This window comes from Hydra vulgaris, chromosome 05 (genome assembly GCF_038396675.1).
Source record: "Hydra vulgaris chromosome 05, alternate assembly HydraT2T_AEP".
NCBI classification, from domain to species: Eukaryota; Metazoa; Cnidaria; class Hydrozoa; order Anthoathecata; family Hydridae; genus Hydra; species Hydra vulgaris.
In genome coordinates, this window is record NC_088924.1 from 28,235,001 (window position 1) to 28,258,231 (window position 23,231).

At 26.8% G+C, this 23,231-nt stretch overlaps 1 protein-coding gene across 1 annotated transcript in view; it reads left to right on the forward strand.

Annotated features, from left to right (window-relative positions):
* Positions 1-23,231, forward strand: part of LOC136071938 (inactive phospholipase C-like protein 2) — a 105,831-nt gene that overhangs the window by 72,281 nt on the left and 10,319 nt on the right. Inside the window, exons 14-19 of the mRNA XM_065797807.1 lie at positions 2,401-2,607; positions 2,928-3,039; positions 9,400-9,579; positions 9,682-9,789; positions 10,430-10,500; positions 11,015-11,300. Coding sequence (XP_065653879.1) covers positions 2,401-2,607; positions 2,928-3,039; positions 9,400-9,579; positions 9,682-9,789; positions 10,430-10,500; positions 11,015-11,300 — 964 coding nt within the window. The remainder of the gene's footprint in view (positions 1-2,400; positions 2,608-2,927; positions 3,040-9,399; positions 9,580-9,681; positions 9,790-10,429; positions 10,501-11,014; positions 11,301-23,231) is intronic.

Consider the following 23,231-nt stretch of genomic DNA (forward strand, 5'->3'; position numbering starts at 1 on the left):
ATATATATATATATATATATATATATATATATATATATATATATATATATATATATATATATAGATCTATAGTTTGTTGTCTTTGGGAAGAGCGAAAAGAAAAAGTGATTCTTACGCCAACACATACGTCACTTTTAATTACTTTTGACTTTCATCCAACATTTGCGTGTTGGACGAAAGTAAAAACCATTAATTTAATTACAAATAAATCGTTTTTTAAAAAAACCACAAAAACGCAAATTTAATTGACCAGAATGTTTTAAAAACATTCTGAATGTTTTTAACAATATAAACAATGTTTTTATTTTTATTTTTTTTAATAAAATGTTTTTATTTTTATTTTTTTTTACTGTAAATCATCCGTGGAGTGTTGCTACATCGACTATCTTATAGCCTGACTCGCAAGGGAGTGCTGTTACATCGACTGACAAATAGCCTGACCCGCAAGGGAGTGCTGCTACATCTACTATCTTTTAGCCTGTATATGTATGTGTATATATATATATACACATAAATATACATATATGTGTGTGTCAAGCCTCCTCAAGAGACGCGTGCAGGTCATATAAAATGAACTTTTCACGCGTTGCCTGAGAAGTTCATTTTATATGACCATGCATGTAATATTTTGTTTTGACAACTTGGCGGCAGCCCTTGCATTTTGTTAAGTTAGCATGTTTAAAAAATGCACTGAATAATCAACTTTAAACTAAAATTAAAAATAACAAACTATAAGTTGGAAACATAATATATAATAACAATAAAAAAAAAAAAAATAGATACAAAACTAAATTAGAAAATAAAAATCTTAACAAATGATAAAATAAATAAAAAATAAACCAGAGAAAATAAGCATAAAATTAATAGATATTTTAATTTTAATTTAAAAGCGTTTTACTACAAAGAATTTAGAAAAAATTGAATTTTCAAATTTATTTAATCCAAGCTTAATTGCTTCTATACTTAATTATTTAAACATTTGAAAAGATCAGTTAGTAGGATTTAAACCCTAAACCATTGGCGATATAACAGTCACACCTCGTAAATGATATAAATTATCAACCTAAGCACTATGTCAACGTGATGATATAAGAAAATTTATTAGCTTTAAGCCATTAATTGAGATGATTTTAAATTTAAAAAAAATATTAGTTTTATGCTTTTATTTTCTCTGATTTATACTTTATTTTATTGTTCATTAAGTTCGTTTCTCTTTTCAGTTTATGCTTTGTTAATTTCTAATTATCTCTTAATAAATATTTTGGTTTTTTCAGTGCATTTTTAAAACATTCAATTATCATTACATGCAAAATACCGTGGCCAAGTTGTAAAAAAAATTGTTATATGTGGTCAAATAAAGCATGCGACCGCACGCATCTCCTGAGAATGCTTGATATATATATCTTTTTTGTTTGGCAAGCTCCTTTGCTCTCACCCACATGCCCACAAATTTTGTGAGCGTATAAAATACGGCTTGCCAAAAATATAAAAGCATTTTTTTTTTAATTGAATTAAATCTTTTTTGTACATTAAACATGTTTATAAGGAAATCGTGAAAACACTTTTATGTGTGAATTATTTTATCTAGAACTTAAATAAAACATTCAGTTTGCCATACCCAATGTAATTTTTTTATTTAGGATTTAAATATATGTTGTTGTTTTTTTTGTCTTTTTTTTTTTATCATCTTATCTAAAATTCAAATTAGGCGTTTTTTAAACTGATATTTTTTAATTAATTTATTAGAATTTAAATAAAACGTTTGTCACTTAGTTTTTATTTATTTGGGTAATATAAATATTATCAAATGTTTTTTTGTTTTTTTTTCAGCTGTTATTTTTTTTTTTTATTATTTTTTAATTTAGAATTAGAATTTAAATAAGACTTTCTGCTGTTTTTTAATTATTCTGTTTAATATTTATTTAAAACGTTTTTATTTTTTTACCGTTTTTATTTTAATTATTTCATCTAGGTTTTAATTAAAACATTCATTTTGCCGGGGTTTTTTAAACTGTTTTATTTAGTATTTATTCATTTTTTTTGCTTATTTTATTATAATTTAAATAACAGAAAAAGATGAATTTTTTAAATCATACACGCTAACCTAAAAATGACCATCTGGTCAGCACTTTTTTGCGTGCTGGCATTAAAATTCAAACAGAGAAGACTGAAATATTATTATTTATTATTATTTATTATTATTATTATTCATTACCATCAGTAGCACAAGTTTTTGTTTTTTTTTTCACTTTTTTTTTTTACATAATGATTATACTTGCAATAATATTTAGAAAAACAATTTTCTTTTCTAATAGATAATAATTACCACACTTTTAGATTTATTGTTGTATAAGAATACTTCTGTATGTATTTTTCAATAAAGTTATATTTTGTGTTTAGAGCAAAAAGCTTGCATTCAAATCTTCAGAGTCAATATCTAGTAATGGAGATGTAAGTGAAGAAGAAGAAGAAAAAGAAATTTATTCTGGAGATAATACTGAATTGGTTGACAATGAGGTCAATCATGGTACTGGAACTGACAATGATGCTTTCCAAAAGATTCCCTTGACAACCATTAAATCTTCACAGTTAAATGCTTTAAATTCTGTGAGTTTTTATCACCTCTAATAAATAGTAAACAAGTTTAGGATAAGAAGAAAAAATCAATAAAAACCAATAAATCAAAAATAAAGGATATATTTAAAGATTAAAGCAATAAATATTATTTACCATGTTAGCACAGCATACTCCCAATGATGTTTTTAATCAAAACTTTTTGTATGTTAATCTGAGCTTAGAGATGATTCAAGATTTATTATTTTATTGATGATTATTGAAGATTTATTATGATATTGATGATTTTTTATAATATATATATTTCATTATTTTATAATGATTCAAGATTTTGTTTTTGTTGTTAAATCTAGCCTGAAGAATCAAAAAATGTAAAGACAATAAAACTTGCAAAGGAATTCTCTGATCTTGTTGTATTATGTAAATTAGTGCGTTTTCAAAATTTTACTTTTTCTTCTGAACAGCGTAAGTGTTTCTTATGATTTTCAAAAGAATATATGTTATATATAATGTTAATAATATATTTTTAAAAATTATGTAATAAATAATATTAAATTGATTCATGATTTGTTTGCTTCTTGATTTCTTCTTCAATTATTGTTTCTAGAAATTTTTTTTTTTTTAATCAAAAGTAAAATGCTTTTAAGTCTTTTCTTGATTAACAAGAAGAATTCGAAAAAATTATTTCAAAGTAAATAAACAATTGTATTTAAATACAAAAAGTTTATTAAATTTTTTATACCTACAAACCAGTATTATATAGCAATATATATTATATAATTTAATTATATTTTATAATTTAATTATATTATATAATATAAATAGTTCATATTATATAATACTCAACTTAATGCTCATTTGTTTTTAAATTCTTATTTTCTTCAAAATTAATTAAAGGAGCAAGAGTCCTAAAAACCTGCAAATGGTCTGAATAAAAATTTAATAAAAACCTAATTGAAACTTAATAAAGAAAAAAATTAATAAGCCCTTCCCTGTTTTTTTTTATATAAGTTTACAATTTTACAATAAGAAGGTATAAAGTATTCAACAATAATTGTTAACTCAAAACAAACATTTAACAGATTTTTATTTATTTTTAAGTCATTTAAAATGAATATATATATATAAATGGTTGGTGTGAAAAAGACTTAACATGACCTGTAAAATACAGGTCATGGTAAGTCCATTATTCCACATATTTTTAAGTTTATTTCCACATGCTTTTTAAACTTATATATATATATATTTTTTCCTTTTTAAACTTATATATATAAATATATATATATATATATATATATATATATATATATATATATATATATATATATATATATATATATATATATATATATATATATATATAATAATAATAATAATAATAATAATAATAATAATAATAATAATAATTTTTCTACTGCTTATTAAAAATATTAAAGTAAGTAATAAGTATAATAATAATAATAAGTATAGAAATGGACAGTATGAAATAGACCTAACATAATCTTTATTTTTTAAGTCTGGACAGCTAGTTTTAAAATATTGTATTATATAATAATAGTTATATTATATAGTATATTTTTGTATATTACTCAATATATATTTATAATTGCGTGTTATATAACATATCATATTCTATTTAAATAAATGTTATATTAATCAAAAAACAAAACATTCAATTAATTGTATTACGGTAGAATCTGTTACCTCGCACTTTGAAGAGGTATATATATATATTGTCCGACATCGCGAATGCCAGATTAAGCAAAGTTCTTGTTGTGTTGGACTTTTTGGAAATATCAGATTTATCAAGATTTTAAGACTTATCAAATGTTTTTCAATATGTAAATATTATTTACATACATTTAGAACTATATAGTTTTAAGTGAAATTTATATTTTTGTATATATAATATATACTATAAACAAAAAAAGTCTTAAATTGATATTTGATTCATTCAAAGCACAAAGCTACTCTTATAATTTCACTACTCTTAGTAAACATCGAAAAATTAACAAGGCTATCAATTGCTTTATAAACTTCTTTGGTTGTCATCATTTGACAAATAACTTTGTCATCATTAGTTGTTTTGTTTCCTTCTACTTCTTGCATTTCTTTGTCAACTACATCAATCTTGAACAATTTCTTTCTCTGTTATCGCTTTTTACATAACCGAAATGTCATCATCAATTTTTAACATATCTTTGTATCTAAAATCATCCCGAACAAGATTTTCAACACACTAATGTAACTGATTAATTGAATTTTTTAATCAATAAAAGATATAAGTGAAAATGTTTAGTTATGTTTAATTATATTTAAGGCAACAATAATTTATTTTCGAGTGTTCAAAGTTTGTAATTTTTATAAACATATCTTATAAATATATTTACAAAAATTACAAATAAATTTTATTTTGTAAGTATTGGAGGTTTTGATATATATGCAGATAATTCTCATTTGACATGTTCTTTTAGTATTATGTATTTTTCAGTTCAACTTGTTAGCTTTCTTTTAGTAACCAAAAATATTTTTAATTAATAGAAATTAATCCAAAATTAACCGAGTTAAAGATATCATTAAAAATGTTTAGTTTGTTAAATTATATTTGACGCAAAGGTTTTTGATTTTTGAACATTTTACGTTTTAAATTTTAATTGATGTTTTTAAATTTGTAATATAATAGTCATTAATAAATAGAATTTAATAGAAGTTTGACTGAACTGAAGATATCTGTGAAAATGTTTAGTTATGTTTAATTATATTTGGTGCAATGGTATTATATTTTCGAGCATTTAAAGTTTGGAATCTTTATTGAAGTATTGGTAGTTTTGTTATTATATGCACTTACATGTGGTTAAAAAAAAAAGTCTTAGTTAATCGAAGTTTTTTGACAAAAGAACCCCAAAAAGCAATACGTGTTAGTGAATAGTCCACTTAAAAGGTTTAAAGGATTAAAAAAAAATTAGTATATGGCGTCTTTGTGGTTGTTTTTTTTTAAGATATTGAAGGATTTACTTTTTGAAGAAGTATTTTGTTGAAGTATTTTTTTATGGCACAATTAGCAAATCATATTTATTTGTATATTTTCTTATTAAATCCCAAAAAATTTTTGGGATACAATTAAAAATAAAACAGTATATTTGGTTATGAGATTTCAGTAGCGCAACTTGTTTTTAACAAGTGTTTTTAACAAGTATAAATCTTTATTTAGATTTTTATATTAAAAACATAGTGTACTTCACATCTTAATGAAATATATATTATTTGTCTGTGTAAAAATATATTGTTTCAAATTTTTGTTTTACTTTTAAATTATTATTTGCGTCTATCTAATAATAATATAATGTGATGCAGCCCTCGGAATTAGGAAAAATGCGGTCAGCAATAATTTGCCTACCATAGTCTGCTTAAGGTCAGCATCAGATCTGTAAAAACAGTTTGATACAAAGGTTTTTTTTATTTTAGTTCATTTTTTTATTTTAGTTCATCTCCTCAAGACCATGAAGGCCACTACAGTCGAGGAAGCTACTTTAGTTGTGATTACAACCCTCTCTCAACTGTATAACTCCAAAACACAAACCTTGACAAACAAGGCCGCTGTGCAGAGAAACAAGTTGAGCGCGGTACTACCAGGGATGTGATGGGGATCGAATTCAGAACTTCTTGCTTATGAGGCGAGCGCTCTACCACTACACCACTACCACATGGTTGTGGTGGTCTACTGCATTGGTTTTATCATAAAACATAGTAATGAGGTTGACAATTTTCGTTGACTTCAAACACTTTTAAGTCAGCAGTTAGAATGGCATTGCTGAATGCCAACCCTAATTCTGAGTGCTGGTAATATACCTATGAATAAACAACAATATTAGTTAAAAAAACATAAAATACTTTGAATAAAACATTTAAAATTAAATGAAAAAGTTCCTGTTAAAGGATTCCGCTACAGATTGTCTCAAAATTAGATATCTACTGCACTACACTACTTTTACGACTAATTCCAAAAATTAATGTATATATGTGTTGTAATGTATTCATATTTCATATGATCAACAAATAATTTTTATCTTAGAAAAATATTAGATAAACAAATACATAAGTATATATATTTTATAAAATCTTTTTCTTTATGTTTATAAAATATATATTAATTTTATGAAAGATATATTAATTTATAAATAGTTCTGATGATCTTATAAATATATTTACAAAAATTACAAATAAATTTTATTTTGTAAGTATTGGAGGTTTTGATATATATGCAGATAATTCTCATTTGACATGTTCTTTTAGTATTATGTATTTTTCAGTTCAACTTGTTAGCTTTCTTTTAGTAACCAAAAATATTTTTAATTAATAGAAATTAATCCAAAATTAACCGAGTTAAAGATATCATTAAAAATGTTTAGTTTGTTAAATTATATTTGACGCAAAGGTTTTTGATTTTTGAACATAAAATCTTTTTCTTTATGTTTATAAAATATATATTAATTTTATGAAAGATATATTAATTTATAAAAAGTTCTGATGATTGAGGAACCAAATATATTGTTTTATTTTTAATTGTATTACATATATATTTTTAGAATATAATGAAAAATTATACAAATGATTTTCTGATTGTCGGACAAAAAATACTTTGATATCTTAGATTCACAACGTCATAAACTGAAAGTGTTATGAATTAAATGCGTGTGAAATAAATTATTAGGCCTGCAGGTTGCGGAGTATATTATAAAGACTCCAAGAACCAAGAAAAAATAGAGAATGCATGCTTGGACTAAAAAGATGATTTTAGTTTTATTCATACACATTATTTATATATATGATATATAATATATATGATAAGGTGAATCTGGTAGGAAAGTAGTACATAATAACAATTTTAGTGAGAACATAGCATGGTCTCATTAGACATTGGTCTGAACCATCTAAAGGAGAATAGCAAGAAACTGAATATTAGCTGGAGTCGAAGACAAGTTGCAAATCAAGAATTTTAAGTTAGTGATTTGGAATAAGTGATTTGGGATGTTTAGAAAATGAGCTACATAGTTAAGAGATCATCCACAAATTACATCATACAATTTTTAACTGTTTTAAACACCCAACTCTTCCTCACCCTTCCCCCTCATCACAACATCATAACTCTTTAGTAATATGTTCCGTATGAGTTGTCACAAAGCTTCTTCAATTTTTGGAGTTAAGGCCAGGCCAAGGACTAACAACTCTGAATGTAATTGAGGGATGACCCCTAAGTATCTTTGTAAGGTTGGAAAAAGTAACAGTTTTGAGCTTTGATGCTAGCAAGTAAATTAATCTAGAGCTAAACCATTTAGTATAATAAATATTAATCACCAAAAATAAGCAAATGGTTAAAGTCCATTCGATTAGAAATGACATTAAAAAAAAGTGCATCTTAAAAAGAAGGATAATGAATAAAGAAAAAGGTGATTGAGTGAAATGGTGCTAAATGGAAACTTATGAAAGAATATTTAGAAAATCTGATTTTGCAATAAATTGTTAAATCCATATGTATATACCAAGCATTTGAAAATGAGAAAGTAATAGCCATTCTGAAAATAAAACAGCATAAAGACAGTTTACAAAAAACATGTAAGTCTGGTGAATTTTGCAATTGGTTTAGATATTGCAATAGATTCGACCGATAGAAATAACTTTAAAACTATTTTTTGATACTATAGTCAAAATAAAATTGGTTAGGAAGAACTTGGCTTAAACAATGTAGTTGCCTAATTCTTATTAACATTTCTATTTAGTTCCATTAATTCCTTTTAATTATTGAATATTTTTCTACTTATTGTCTCTAAAAGACATTTTTGCGTGATTGTTGTAGGGTAATGAATTAGTTTTAAGTTTACAAAATTTGTTCATTATTTTTATCTTTGAATTTAGGAACATGTTTCCATAATTATTTTAATTATTATTTCTTTTTAATTAAAAGCGTTGTTCATTGAACACAAATAAAAACCAGACCAGATCTATTATATTATTTACATTTAAGTTTTAACTCAAGTTCAAATTAAAAGGAAAAAATAAATAGAATTATAACAATAAATTTAGGTTCTTTGATTTACTCTAAGAACATATAGCATGAAATTAACTCTATATCCCCAAAAAGATATTTTAGTTCTCAATAGTCTCTATATTTAATCTTAATAACACCCTTCACACACCTTCATAACATCTATATAAAAAGTATTTCTCTAAAGCTTTACTAAGAGGTTTATAATAATTAACACATACTGACATTACTACAAGTTAGTTTGAGTTCCAATATGCAAAACAACAACTTATTTACACAGGTTGGTTGGACCAGTTATCTGCAATAGAATTGTTTTGGTAAACAGCAATTTCATGCCCCCTTTCCCACTTTTAATTTTCTAAAATTAACTTTTGGGATAAATTAATACTTGTTTTTCATTGAATATTAAACTTTTGCATATATGGGATTCATCAATAGAAAGATAATATAATTTAAAAAAAAAAAGGAAAGAAATGAATAATAGTAATATAAGTTTGCAGTATGTAAAGTTTGTAATTTATATAAGTATATATGTTTACAGAATGTATTATATATTGTTATAATATGTATGTTTATGAAAAGTTATGATTGCAATAAAACCTACTCATGTATAATAGTGTAACTATAAGTTTATGTTTATACATTTTTATATTATATTTATAGTTTTTTATTTATAATTATAAGTATATTTATAGTTGTAACAAGATTACTTGTAATAAAAAACATTTAATTGTAACAAAAAATGTTTGTTGGTGTAATTAAATGTGTTTATTTATTTGTAGAAAAATATTGGGAAATGTGTTCATTCTCTGAAAACACAGCAAGAGAACTATGTAGGACTTTTCCAGAAGAATTGGTTATTCACAACAAAAAGTTTTTAAGTCATGTGTATCCAAACAATGTGCGATTAGATTCAAGCAATTTCAATCCTGTTGAGTTTTGGGCTTGTGGATGTCAACTAGGTAAATGTTTATGTAATATGGATAATTTGTTGTTTACAGTTATGTAATATGGGATAAAATTAACTTAATTTTTAATAATTATAAACATATATTTTTTTAAAGTTGCCATGAACTATCAATATGCCGGTATTGCAATGGATATTAATCGAGGCTTTTTTTTAAAAAATGGTGGATGTGGCTATGTTTTAAAACCTTCTGTAATGAGAGAAGGTATTGAGTTTTTTTTTTTCTTTTTTATGTTATACTGTAGTATTTCAACACTCAATTATTATATCCAGTATTATTACTTGAGAAAAAAATGTAAAGTGAAAAAACACAATTATTTTTGTCCAAAAAATGTTGGTAAAGTGAAAAAAACTTGAGAACAAACAAAATTTATTTGAACTGACCTTTTTTATCAGGATTTAAAAGTTAAAAGGAATTGAATGAAAAAGAAAAATAATAATTGCCTCCAACATGTATATATGTTGTGTATATCAGACTGCATATATGTTGTGTATATCAAACTGTTTGTATGTTGTGTTAGTGTGTGTATATATATTGTTTCAAACTATATAATTAGACTCAAATTAAACATTTTTAGATTTATTAAGTATGACTTTTTATTAATCACGGAAATTTAAGATAGAATCAATTTTTCAAGATAAGTTCCATTAAACAAGTTCTTATTAATTATGCACCAAAAACTTTAATTAAACAAAAACACAGCTCACTGATATGTCTTGCCATCATTACATTCAATATTTAAAAAGTTTTTTATGATTAACAAAATAAAAAGGGAAAAAAAAAAGAGTTTTTTCATTATTATGCATGAATAATATTATTTAATAAAGTAGTTACTTTTTTTTAGAAGTTTCATATTTTAATTCAAACATGAAACAGGAGATACCTGGTGTATGTCCTGTTACTCTCACTATAAAGGTATATATTTTTATTTTTTATTCTTTATTATTTTAATTCAAATTTTTTATTTTATTGAAATCTTTGTCATATCATATCTGTTGTAAAAATTACTTTGAAAAAAAAATGTATTAAATTTTTTTTCACTTTTTTTTAATGAATGATAATTTTGAATCTTTTAGTAAAAGTAGTGTTAAAAATGTCAAGTATCATGAGAATTTTTATATTATGTTATTATTTATATATTATGCACTTTGATTATTATGATTATTAAAAAATCATATTGTGATTTAAGTTTAAACAAAAATGTAAGTAAAAAATGTCTCAGTAATTGGTCTTATACTTTTAAATTATTTTTTTTTTTTGATGAGTTTCCACATTTTTTTAATGTCAGGTACAATGTTTTTGTATTGTATAAAGTTTGTAAAATGTAAAATATATAGTGATTATCATTGGTGTTTTCCATGTTAATTGCTGTAAATCATGTTTTTCATATGAAGACAGTTTTTGGTTTTCAGTTCTGCCCTTGTTTAAGGTGATAAGTGGCTATCAGTTGCCCAAGCCGCGAGGTTCAGCATCAAAAGCAGATACTGTTGATCCATATGTTGTGATCGAGATGTTTGGTTTGCCTGCAGACTATCGCTTTGAGCGAACAAAAACAATTTCTAATAATGGTTTTAATCCTGTATTTGATGAAACTTTTGAGTTCCGTGTTTTATTACCTGAACTCGCTCTCCTGCGTTTTTTTGTTTTGGATGATGATCACATTGGTGATTGCTTTATTGGGCAGTACACTATTCCTCTTGATTGTGTTAGACAAGGTATTTAAATTTATATTTTACTGAACAATACACAATTCTTGATTGTGCTGGACAAGGTATTGAAATAAATGTTTTTTTGTGTTAAACAAGGTATTTAAGTTAAAAGTGCTCATAATTGTTTTAAACATGGTGTTTAAATATATGATTTACTAAACAAGTGTTTGTGTCAAAAATAAGCAAACTTTAATTCTTTTATTATTCAAACATTTAATCACTTACAACTATGCACAAAAGTTTAATTGAGTTTTTAATTGCAACATATTGGTTTTTCTCATAAAAATTTAAGAAAAATATATATTTTATTTTTATTTCTTATATATTTTTTTAAGTTTATTTCTTTACTTTTTATTATTTATGATTGTATTGGCAAAATACGTAAAAAAAAAATTCATAACATATATAACTACATAACATATGTAACTACATAACTTATGTAACTTCATAAAAAATGTATCTGCATAACAATTTCAAATCAAGTTTAGTTTAAGTTAAAATTTAGCATCACTTATTTTTTTTAAATTTTTGTTACAGTTTTTATTACACATTTTAATTATAAATAAAATAACATAAGTATCTCAATCATGACACATGCGCAACAAATTTCCTCCCATTTTTTGATATTTTTAGAATTTTTAGCTTTTTTAAAAATCTTTTTGTTTGTTAAAGTGTATAATATCTTTACATATGTTTGTATATAATCTCTATAAAACTTTACAAGTAATTTGTATTTTAAAAAATCTAAAAAAAATTTTAAAAAAAGTCGCCAGTGGTAGGACTTGAACAATGGCTTTATTGTTCAGAAGCTCTGCACGCTAACCACTTGACCACACTGGCACATCAGCCTACAAAATTTTAAAACTATATAATAATTTTTTTAATGGAAATAAATGCTGTAGATCAAAATAAAAGAGAGGTTGATGCAATGCAATTTTTAAGTGAAAATCAAACTGTAAAACTTGATATATGTTTAAGTATGTTTATTACATTACAGGTAAGTACATTACGTAATTTGAAGTTTTATATGTCAGATATTTGCATACACTTTTGTTCACATTTTCTTACAAACAAAGTGCTGCAACTCTTTCTCACTATTACCTCAGTTGCAATGACCACCATTACTACTACTACTACTACTACTACTACTACTACTATTACTACTACTACTACTACTACTACTATAACCGTTGCGGATGAGCCCTCCCATTGCAAAATTTGAATTAGAGACAAGAGGTGCGTAAAAATATTTTAGACAATTTTTTTTTTTGTAAATGCAGCAAAAATAATTTTTTTTTTATTTCAAAATTTTTTCAACTTGAATAATTGGTCCGCTTGGTAAAATAACTTTTTTATTATGTGTTTTTTCTACTTGCGTAGTATTAGGGCTAAACACGATTTCCGTCTCTATGAATTAATTTCGCTAACAAACAACAATTGTTTCTTAAAACCAAGTAAGTTCCTTGTAAAAATACCATAGTTCCACCAGTTTTTATATTTTTGTCTTAAAAATTTTTTCTACTACTTGTTTTTTTTTCCCCCGCATATCAACCTGAGTGAAGTTACTGAAATGTGTTTAATTGGGTTGGTTTTGTCCAATCAAAAATTGATGTCCTTACATTTCCCGCATTTACGTGCACAAGTTGTTCAATTTTTTAATGAAGTTTTCAAATTCTGTTTTATTACTAAATAAATTAACTGAAATTCAATAATAAAAAAAGTTATTAAAATTCAATAATAAAAAAAGTTTTTTTTTATTATTGAATTTTTCATAACACAATTATTTACTTAAATTTTTTGCATTAGGTAGCATGGGGGCGCACATTTTTTTGCAATGCTCATAAATAAAAAATTTTGACATATTTTTGTTTTTAAGTCTAAAGTGACTATTTTAAAAATATCAAACAACCATATTTAGCTATAATTAATCTCATATTAACTAAAAGGTGTCTTTTAATTTATTTGGCATTATTTTTTTTTTGTTTAAAATAAGTCAATAAACGAAATAGTATAAAAGCATCGATGCTCAATGGCCAATCATCATTATCATCACCGCCGTCATTTATCAGTTGCAAACAGGGTGAGTTTGAAGTCGGCAACAACTTCTTAAATACTTTCCGTGCTTGATCAGATATGCCTGACCTTGCGATGTTTATGATCTCTTTGGCTGTTGGTGGCGTTTTACTAATAATCACTTTGCAGATTATATTAAAATGTTTTCGGTTTACCTAACAACTTGACTTTATGACGTTTTTCTGGAGTTCACAGTATTTATTGGATAATAAGATTATTTGAGTCTTTTGTAGTGCAGTGTCTTAAGAAACATTATTGTTAAATATGGAGCCTGAGTTGATTGCAGACTAATGACAATTATTTTTATACTAAGTATTATTCTGTAACTGTTACTTGCAAAGCTATTAAATTTGTTCTGGAGTTTTTATGTAAGAATCTAACTTTCGCCACTGTAAAGTAGGATTGGTAAGCTTGCTACTTCAAAAATTTGGGCTTTGAACAGGATAGGTACAGTTCTGACATCTGAACACTATTAACCATTAAATTAAGTTAGCGCCTTCTTGAAATTCACAAATACAACCTACAGGTTTGATATCTTTTTATAACTCTTTTATTCTTTATTTCTCTTGCTTTTGACTCGTCCCATTTTGTCTTTTAGACATAAGATGCTTCTTTAAGTCTACCACAATCCTAATTATTATGTAAACTTGGTTTTTGTTTATAAATACTTTATAGACAAAAACCTACTTGCAACAAACAGGACAATATAATTTTCGACGACTATTGGAAGGTTCATTAATTAACTAGCAGTAAGAAACTCATAATAAGGATTATTAGTAAATAAATCAATAATAACAATTAACTCGATTTATTATCTGAAAAATATAATAAAATACAAGTTTTAGTTAACGACATAAACACAACATTTCATACAATTAATTATTAAATCAGTAAAAAGTAAAAGCTTATCCAAAAAAAACAACAACCCTGAAATGCCTAAGAACTTAGTAATAACATAAAGGGTTCCATTAATAATCCCTTTATTAATATGCTCTAAATAAAGAGAAAGAAACAGACAGCGTTTTCAATAGCACTGCTACGTTAAAAAAAGTTGAATAGCATACAACAAAATATTATTAAAGAACCTAATATGAGCATAACAAAAGTAATTTGACAATGATGAAATCAATATAGTGTTGTTATAACATGTCGTTATAATAATATAATATAATAACATAGTAGCCCAAAATAGCTATAAAACAATAAACCATAAAAACTGATATTGTAATGATACCAATAAACAAAATTATTTTTACAGCAATTATGCAAAATTCTAGTTTCTTTTTAACTGTTGACTAGTGATTAATACAGTAAATTTTAAATGGTATAAATTTACTAAATAAAAATCATGTTTCAACAGTAGGCGAATTAATAAAGCAATGACAAAATCAACTAAAAAAATAAGGAAGAACATGATTAGACAATGTTTGATTTTATAAAATTAAAAAAAAAGAATAAATAAAATCATTTAATATGAGACTATTATAAATGGTTACTATGAAAAGTAAATGAAATATATAGCAACTAATATTAAAACTATAATAACTCTTTAAAAAGTAAGCTCTGATAATAATCTTAAATTTGTTGGTTGTGATATCTTAAAATATTTGAAAGAAATCTGAGAAATAAAAAGAAAAGTATAGTAAAAAATAGATATGCAGTTAACAATATGTTGGAAGAATATCTTGATCTGGCCTAAGATTATCTACACATTGAAAAACTTGACCACATATTCTAAAACATGGTATCCCATGATTCATAGGTTGAACTACATTAGCTGTGAATGAAGCAAGAGAAAGACAGGCATTATTATTTCTTTCTAATATAGGCATTAATATAATAATAGACATTATCATAATTTCTAATATATTTTAAAAAATTTATATTAGAATTATGATCTTTTTAGCTCCCTGTAAATAAATCTTGTAAAACTTGCGGAAATGATAAATGTGGAGGCAAAACTACCTTACCATTATGACAACATAAAAAATGTGTTTCATCCAAATATTTTTTATCTGACAGGTCTGGCTCACTTTTCCTAAATAATTTTGATCTGGAACAGCATTAATTCTTGTCTAGCAACATTTTGAACAGTCTAGCAAAATATTATACTAATTATTATATGTGTAGCACATTTCTTACTTGTCTTACATGATGAAAGACGAGATTTCATCTCGTCTTTCATCAGCCTAGCTTTATCTCTTTCATTTCAACAAGGATATATCAACATGCCTAATCACATTATTCTCATTTCCACTAATACCTTTTTCAAGCCTATTTCATCCATTTCAATTTCACGATTATTATTAAATATTAGTATAACCAGTAGTAACTTCTACTACTTTATTACTACTACTGTAGTAACATATAAATGTAAAAGTTTTTACATGAAAATAAAATGTAGTAAATAGTAAGTTCATTTTTGTTTTAACCTAAATAATGAAAAAACTATTTACAAAATATTTATATTGTTTTTTCTTTTGGTTTTCATTTTTACCATTAATGATTGTAAACCAAACTTTTTTACAAGACCTCTAGTTCTGATTTATTCAACATTAATGCAAACTTGTCTTTCATAATTGGCTCATTTGAATATATTTCATTAGATAAATGCATATAAATAAGCTTCCTATCTTCTTTCGTGAATTCTTTTCGACTTCTTTTAAAAGATGTCTCAACACTATTTGGAGAAAGTGGAATATAATCATAATGGTCAAAATCTTCAGATTTATCTACATCCTTTGCATCATAAAACAAACTTTCACCATTGCTATTATTTCAGTGCTGTAACTTTCTTCTTTTCTTTTCCTAAGCGGATATACTTTTTTTTGAATTTCTTGTGAAATAGGGGAGCCTTATGTACAAGAAATTTCATTTACAAAATCATCATTGTCAAAATTAAGTTCTGTTTCTGACAATTGTTGATTTGGCATTTGTGTGAGTTTTTTTCATTTGATTGCATATCAAACTTTATCAACTATTTTTTTGACCTTTTCATCACATACATTTTTCTGAAGAATTAGCGAACTTTTTTTTTACATCAGCTACTTTTATAGACCCCTCGTTTATTTCATTTTCAAACAAGTTTAAAGTTATGTTTTTCTTTTATTTTATTTTTGTACCCTGTTGATCTGTTAATGATTTTTAAATTAAACACAGTTGATTAATGATTGACAGATGACTTAAAAGATTGCAAATTATATAAATCAGAAAAGCAAGATGAAGGAAGCGAGTTCCTAAGAACTCATGTTCGAGAAAAAAAACTAGACGAATAAGAGTTTTTGGAGCACTTAGGAACAGTCACAGAGAAAGGATGAAACTTAATTGAATGACGAGTAACACAAGAATGAATTTTAGTAGATGGCACAAGAGACGCTAGCTTTTTAGAGCAGTGCTCATTATAGTATTTGTAGAAAAGAGAAAGAGAAGCAACATTTTGATGATGTAAAAATGGTTGGAGGTTGGCTGCAAGAGCAGGTCCAACTATGTTTACAATGTATTTATGCACCTTGTCTAAAAAAAAAGGGCATCATTGGAAGATCTGCCCCGAATATGGCAACAGTATTCCATACAAAGATGGATTTGAGTTTCATAGAGATAAAGAATTAAATCCGAAGTAAGAAAGTGTCGAGCTCAATAAAGAGATGCAATCTTAGCGGATGCTAATTCTGCAATGGATTTGATATATGGTTTCCAAGAAAGGTCGGAAGTAAGAATTAATCCTAGGAGGTGAAGGTTAGATGACTAATTGAGTACATTACCATTTATAAATATAGAAAGGTCTAAGTTATTGCGACAACAATTGGTTGAAAAATATTGAGTTTTATCTGAATTCACCAGCTGCTATGAGCCCCATGCTGTAGCACAATAGAGATCCTTTTCAAGCTCAAATGCCCCTTCAAGCAATCAGAGAGTGTTGGCTTCTTATCATGACAAGAATAAATGGTAATATCATCAGCGAACAATGCTACCTTAGATGTAAGAATATCTGGAAGATTGCTAATGTAAATTAAAAAGAGTAAAGGGGCAAGGATTGATCCTTGAGGAGCCCTTGTTACAGATTATGAAGAAGAGTGCTGTCCGTCAAAGACAACTTTTATAGTACAATTGGAAAGTAAGGATTCAATAATCTTAAAGATCTTACCAGATACACCGTAAGAAGAAAGCTTATGGAGAAGGCCAGCATGCCAAACTATATCAAAAGCTTTAGAAATGTCAAGAGCGATAGCCTTTACCTCTCCACCTTTATCTAATGCACGATAAAACCTATGGGTTATTACTGTTAGCAAATCATCTGTAGAATGAGAAGATCAAAGTCCATATTGATGATCAGAAAGTAAGTTATTAGATTCAAGAGATTATATTGATGAAAAGTTCTTAGCAAACAATTCAGCATTGTCTTAAGGTGAGGTGAAGTCTGAAACATACAAGAGAGGTGGAACTACAGATTTGCCCTTATTATTGATACTATTAAAGATTCTCCAGTAGTCACGAGTGCCTAATTTTGAAATACAAGATTTCATGACCTGAGAATAGCAGGCTTTAGCGTTAGACAAAAGCTTTTTACAATGGTTCCAGTTATAAAAAGACGTCTGTGTTTTGGAGTATTGTTTTGCTGATAGATATGAAAGTAATGATTTTGATTGGCAATTGCAGCAGCACAATGTGAGGAAAACCATGGAGAAGAGTGAGGCTTGACCTGGAATCATTGAGAGGGAATAAAAGATTCTATGCCAGCCTGAATCCACGAAGTTATGTAAGAAGCACATTTGTCAGCAGGAAGACAAATTAAATTATGGAAAGAGTTCCAGTTAGCTTTAGGGTAGCTGTAAAAGGTACGATGTTAGCGGGATTCAGATGATAAAGAAGAATGAGATAATAGTTTTAGAGAGATCATACCGTGATCAAAAGCACCTAAGGGTGAATGTGGAGAAACTGAGCACTGACTAGGATCAAAAACAGGACATAAGTCAAGTAGAAAAAGTAAATGATTTGGGTTGTCTGGAGAGCCTGAAAGTTGACTATTTGAGTTAGGGATTGAGAAAGCCAAAGTTTGTGGGCTTTAACGCCTGCAGAGTCACTGACACTTAAGCTGAGCCATTCAGTGTGATGAGCATTAAAGTCACTAACAACAACAATATTGGCTGATGGATAAAGAGAGAGGGCTTGGTCAATTTGATCAGAAATAACACCAAAAAGAGCGCCGTTTCAAGATGAAGGAGAGCGATATAGAGGAAAGAGAGAGCGATAGAGTGAAGTGGTGCTAAATGAAAGCACATAAAAATATAGTCTGTGGATTTAAAGCTAGTTTCCCAATAAATGGGTGAATTCTTACAAATTTAAATGCTCAGGCTAAGCGCTTCACATGCTTAGCCTGAGCATTTAAATTTGTCTTTATTGTCTATATTGGAGTCTTTACAAATTAAAGGAAGATAACCATCAACACTAAGATTGCAAGATGAGACAGCTGAACTCAAATTAGTCTCATAAAGAGCAAGTAGATCTGGTGAACTTTGCAAGAGATAAGACTTAACAGAAGAAAAGTTACTTCAAAGACCACGAATGTTAGTGAATGATAGGTTTAGAGAACTCGGTGATGATGATGGTTTTTTGTGTTTTATAGTTTTTGGTACTTTATTCATTTATAAGTTTTTTAAAGAACTTGACTCAAAGCATAGACATTATTTGGTACACTGTTTAATAGCCCAAGCAATTGCCTCATTACTACTGATAAACTCTAAGCCGTAACAAAGGGCTCTAAATATGGCCTTGACAATGCCCACTAAAAGTACAAACAGGGACACCATCCATGCGCAACACTGCATTGTTAGTACTGTGATATTTTTTAGCTGTTGATGGAATCAGCCTCTCTGAGAGCTACCACAGAGTTCAGATAACCTGACTACCAGGCGGCCTCAGAACCATAAAACTGAGTTTTAGAGATGTATCCTCATTAGGAGATAATAGAATGAGTTGCCTAGTCATAGAAACAGAGACACAAGCAAAACCCATGCATTGAGTCAAGAAGATCAACTTGTTTCTCCACGCAGCGGCCTTGTTCGTCAAGGTTTGTGTTTTGGAGTAATAGAGTTGTGAGGGGGTTATAACCACTATTAAGTAGCCTCCTCATCTGTAGTGGCTTTATCAGCCTTGAGGAGGCAAATAACAAAAAAAAAAAAAAAAAAAAAAAAAGATCCAGCATTCAACATCCTAAACTGGAAACAATTTATTATAAATACATCTGTGCCAGCCTAATAGTTGAAGAAGGGGTGCGAAGCTGGTCAAATGCGGTAGTGGTGTAGTGGTAAGAGCGCTCGCTTTGTAAGCGAGAGGTTCGGAGTTCGACTCCCACCACATCCCTGGAAGTACCGCGCTCAACTTAGTTTGTCCGCGCAGCGGCCTTGCTTGGCATGGTTCGTGTTTCGGAGTTAAAGAGTTGAGAGAGGGTTGCACCATGAATAACAATTTTAAAAAAAAAAAAAAAAATTAAAAAAAAAACACAAAAAAATGAGTAGCCTCCTCGACTGTAGTGGCCCCCTTCGGGTCTTGGGGAGGTGAATAATCTAAAAAAAAAAAAATAGAGTTTGTTGACCCCTTAAGTCTTTGCATAGGAGGCCTCCTACAAGGCAGTAGCCGGATGCGTTTAACATATGCCCAAGATAAGTATTTTTAATGAGACATTATCTTTAGCTTTTACTCAACCAAGAGCCCCAAAGGGTGTTTTAAGTTTGAGTTGGCTTCTCCTAGCCTTTGCCTAAAAAAGCGTATCCTACAAAGCTGCAGGATATGGAGCAGATTGTACGGGGTTACATGTTACCAGTAGCAGGATAACCTGACCTGACAACTGACAAATAGTTCAGTTTTGTAACCTGATCTGACAAAAAAATTTTGCCGTAGATATTAATAATAAAAAAGACTCTAAAGAAATGATTAAACGCAGAGTTGATAAAGTAAAAAAATAAAAAATAAAAAATTTTTGAAAACAGTTGTTAGTGATAGTCAAAGTGGAAGGGTTAAAATTTAACCGGAGATGCTCTTTTATCAATCAATCAAGACTTAATTAAATTAGATTAATTTAGTTGATCTTAATTAATTAAACTTAGAAGTGGCAATCAAAAGTGGAGATTATGCAGTAATCATTGATAACTCAAAAAAAAAATAATGATTTTGTATACTTGGGTTTGTAAGTTTATTGACTTTTTCATTTACTGCTTATTCTATAAAATTTATATGTATGTACTGGTAAATTAAAAATATGTTTGTACTGGTAAATTAAAAATATGTTTGTACTGGTAAATTAAAAATATGTTTGTACTGGTAAATTAAAAATATGTTTGTACTGGTAAATTAAAAATATGTTTGTACTGGTAAATTAAAAATATGTTTGTACTGGTAAATTACTGTAAATTTTTAAATATTAATAAAATATACGGATATAGCAAAGTAGTATCATTTTTGTTAAATACTATTATTTTTTTTAAATAATTTCATAAAAAGCTTAAATTAACATATATTAACAAATATTATATTAAACACATATTCACAAATGCAATTTAATCTTTATTTACATCTTTTATTTTTTCTTGCATAATATTTCAAGACATCAAATCAGATTTAATGTACTTTGTTTAACTAATTATTCAGCTTCATTTTTAGAATAAATCAGGTTTTGTATATTTTTGTATTCTTTTTTTTTTTTTTTTTTAAATTAGATCTATACCTTTATGTTTTAAACAGCTCATTGCCAACATAAGAATTTTTCACATATGTTATGTAATACAAAATAAGCATAAAAAACATCAGGAATGGCCTCTAGTTTAAGGTCAACCTTTCTTATTAAAGTAGCCAATTAAGCTTAAAAGCAACCAAAAGCACACAATATGATTTTTTGTTGATCTAAGCATGTTGTTGAATATCTCCTTTGCATTATTTGAATAATGTTCTTACTCTTTTATACAGAATGGTTGAATGGATAGTTCACCAATGAGATAATTAATTGTCTTCTCTGCTTTTTGTATTGGCTTTTGAAATGTTTTTGGAAGCAATTTCTAAACTTTGTATTTACTTTTGAATTTGCAAACACTTTAGCATCGTGTGCTCTACCTGGCGGCATGCATTTAATATACATAAAATAGCATTTGTAGTCACATAGTTTGAACACTGAGAGTGAATTATTACTTATAGCAAAAATAATCCTTTGAGCTATTTATTAGACGACAAATAGGAATATGGGTGCCATTTATAAATTGAAAGACTTGTATCATTCAAAATTTTATCTCACATTTCAGTTTGATTTCTTGGAAGAAATAGATATTTCGGCCCAAGTTACTTCGGTATTGCTTTACAAGTTATTATGACAGAAGCAGTTTCATAGTGCAACTCCAAAAGTTCCCAAAAAACTTTTAAGTAGTATAAAGTAGTTGCTACTTTTTTAACTGCTGAGTTTGATGAAAAAAGGTCAGGAGGTACATAAGCGCATCTCTAAACATTCATAAGGGCGTCTCTGAAACAAAATCTAAAAAAACAAGACTTGAAAGCCTAAAGTTACTTTCCGATGCATAACTGAGATTTACTCCAGTTATAGTATTTTGCTATTATAAATCAGTTTGTCTACTTTTGAACCACCAGCTGCAATTTTTAGCTCAGCTCAACCTTTTTCAGTCTCTTAACTTTATCATTTAAAATCTAATATAGCTAATAAATAATAGTTGTAATAGTTGTAATAGAATTAACAAACTTATTACTTTTCTTTTTTACTTTTTTTTTTTAAAATGTATACTACAAGGTAATTCCCTTAATTACAAGGTAATTCCCTTAATTACAATCTGTAATTCTCAAACTTAGCAATAACCAAAATGTTGGTTTGAGTGACTTTTATAAATTTGTAGCTACTATTTGACAGTCCTAGGAAGTTCTAAAAAGTTCTTAAAGTTTCTTGAAAGGTTTATATAACTTTATAGAATTCTAGCAATTCAAAAATATTTACACTTTATGTCATATATTTACATTTTATATCATACACTTTATATAGAAACAAACAAATATATTGTTACATAGTTTTATTAATTGTTGTGAAGGCTAGAAAACCGGTGGAAGCTGCAACCAGTTAACCGGTTTTTGTTCATTTTTCTCAAAACCAAAATTTTTTTTTAACAGGTAGTTAATTTTAAATTACTAAATAAATAATTAGTTCGAAGATTTCTTGTTTTGACAATCTAACAAGTAATGCGGAAAGCACAAATATTGTGAAAATAATATAGTTTTAAAAAGCATTTAGATATTGCATTTAGTTTTATTTATTTCAATATTTTTTCTACCAAATATCAATAGGTTATGATGGTACTGCATTCAGTTTTATTTCAATATTTTTACTAGCATGTATTAATAGATTTCATACTAACAAAATCTTTCAACAATATTTAAATCTTAAAATACTTAAAATAATCAAAACAATCCAGAAATTACAAGTACCACTAGCATGAAGTATTTTGTCAACTTTTTTAATGATATTTTCGTTTGCTGTTTAATTTTTTGTTATTGTTGTTTAATTAATTTAATTTGAGATGGTAATAGAATAAAATAACAATCTCAAATTATAGTAATCAAACAACAAAAACAAATTAATTGTTAACAAATTTGTTTTTGTAATTTTGACTTTTGGATTACTTTAAATATTATAAATCGTAGCATATTTTTACATTATACTTTTGTAAACAGATCACTCGCATAATTTTAAATTGAGAATAGTATTTTCAGTTATGAATAGTATGGATATAAAAAATAGGTTATTGAGTTGCCACAAAAAAAAAGAAGGATTGGAAAGGAAAAGAGAGACTTAAAAGAAAAGATGATTCAAGTTTATTA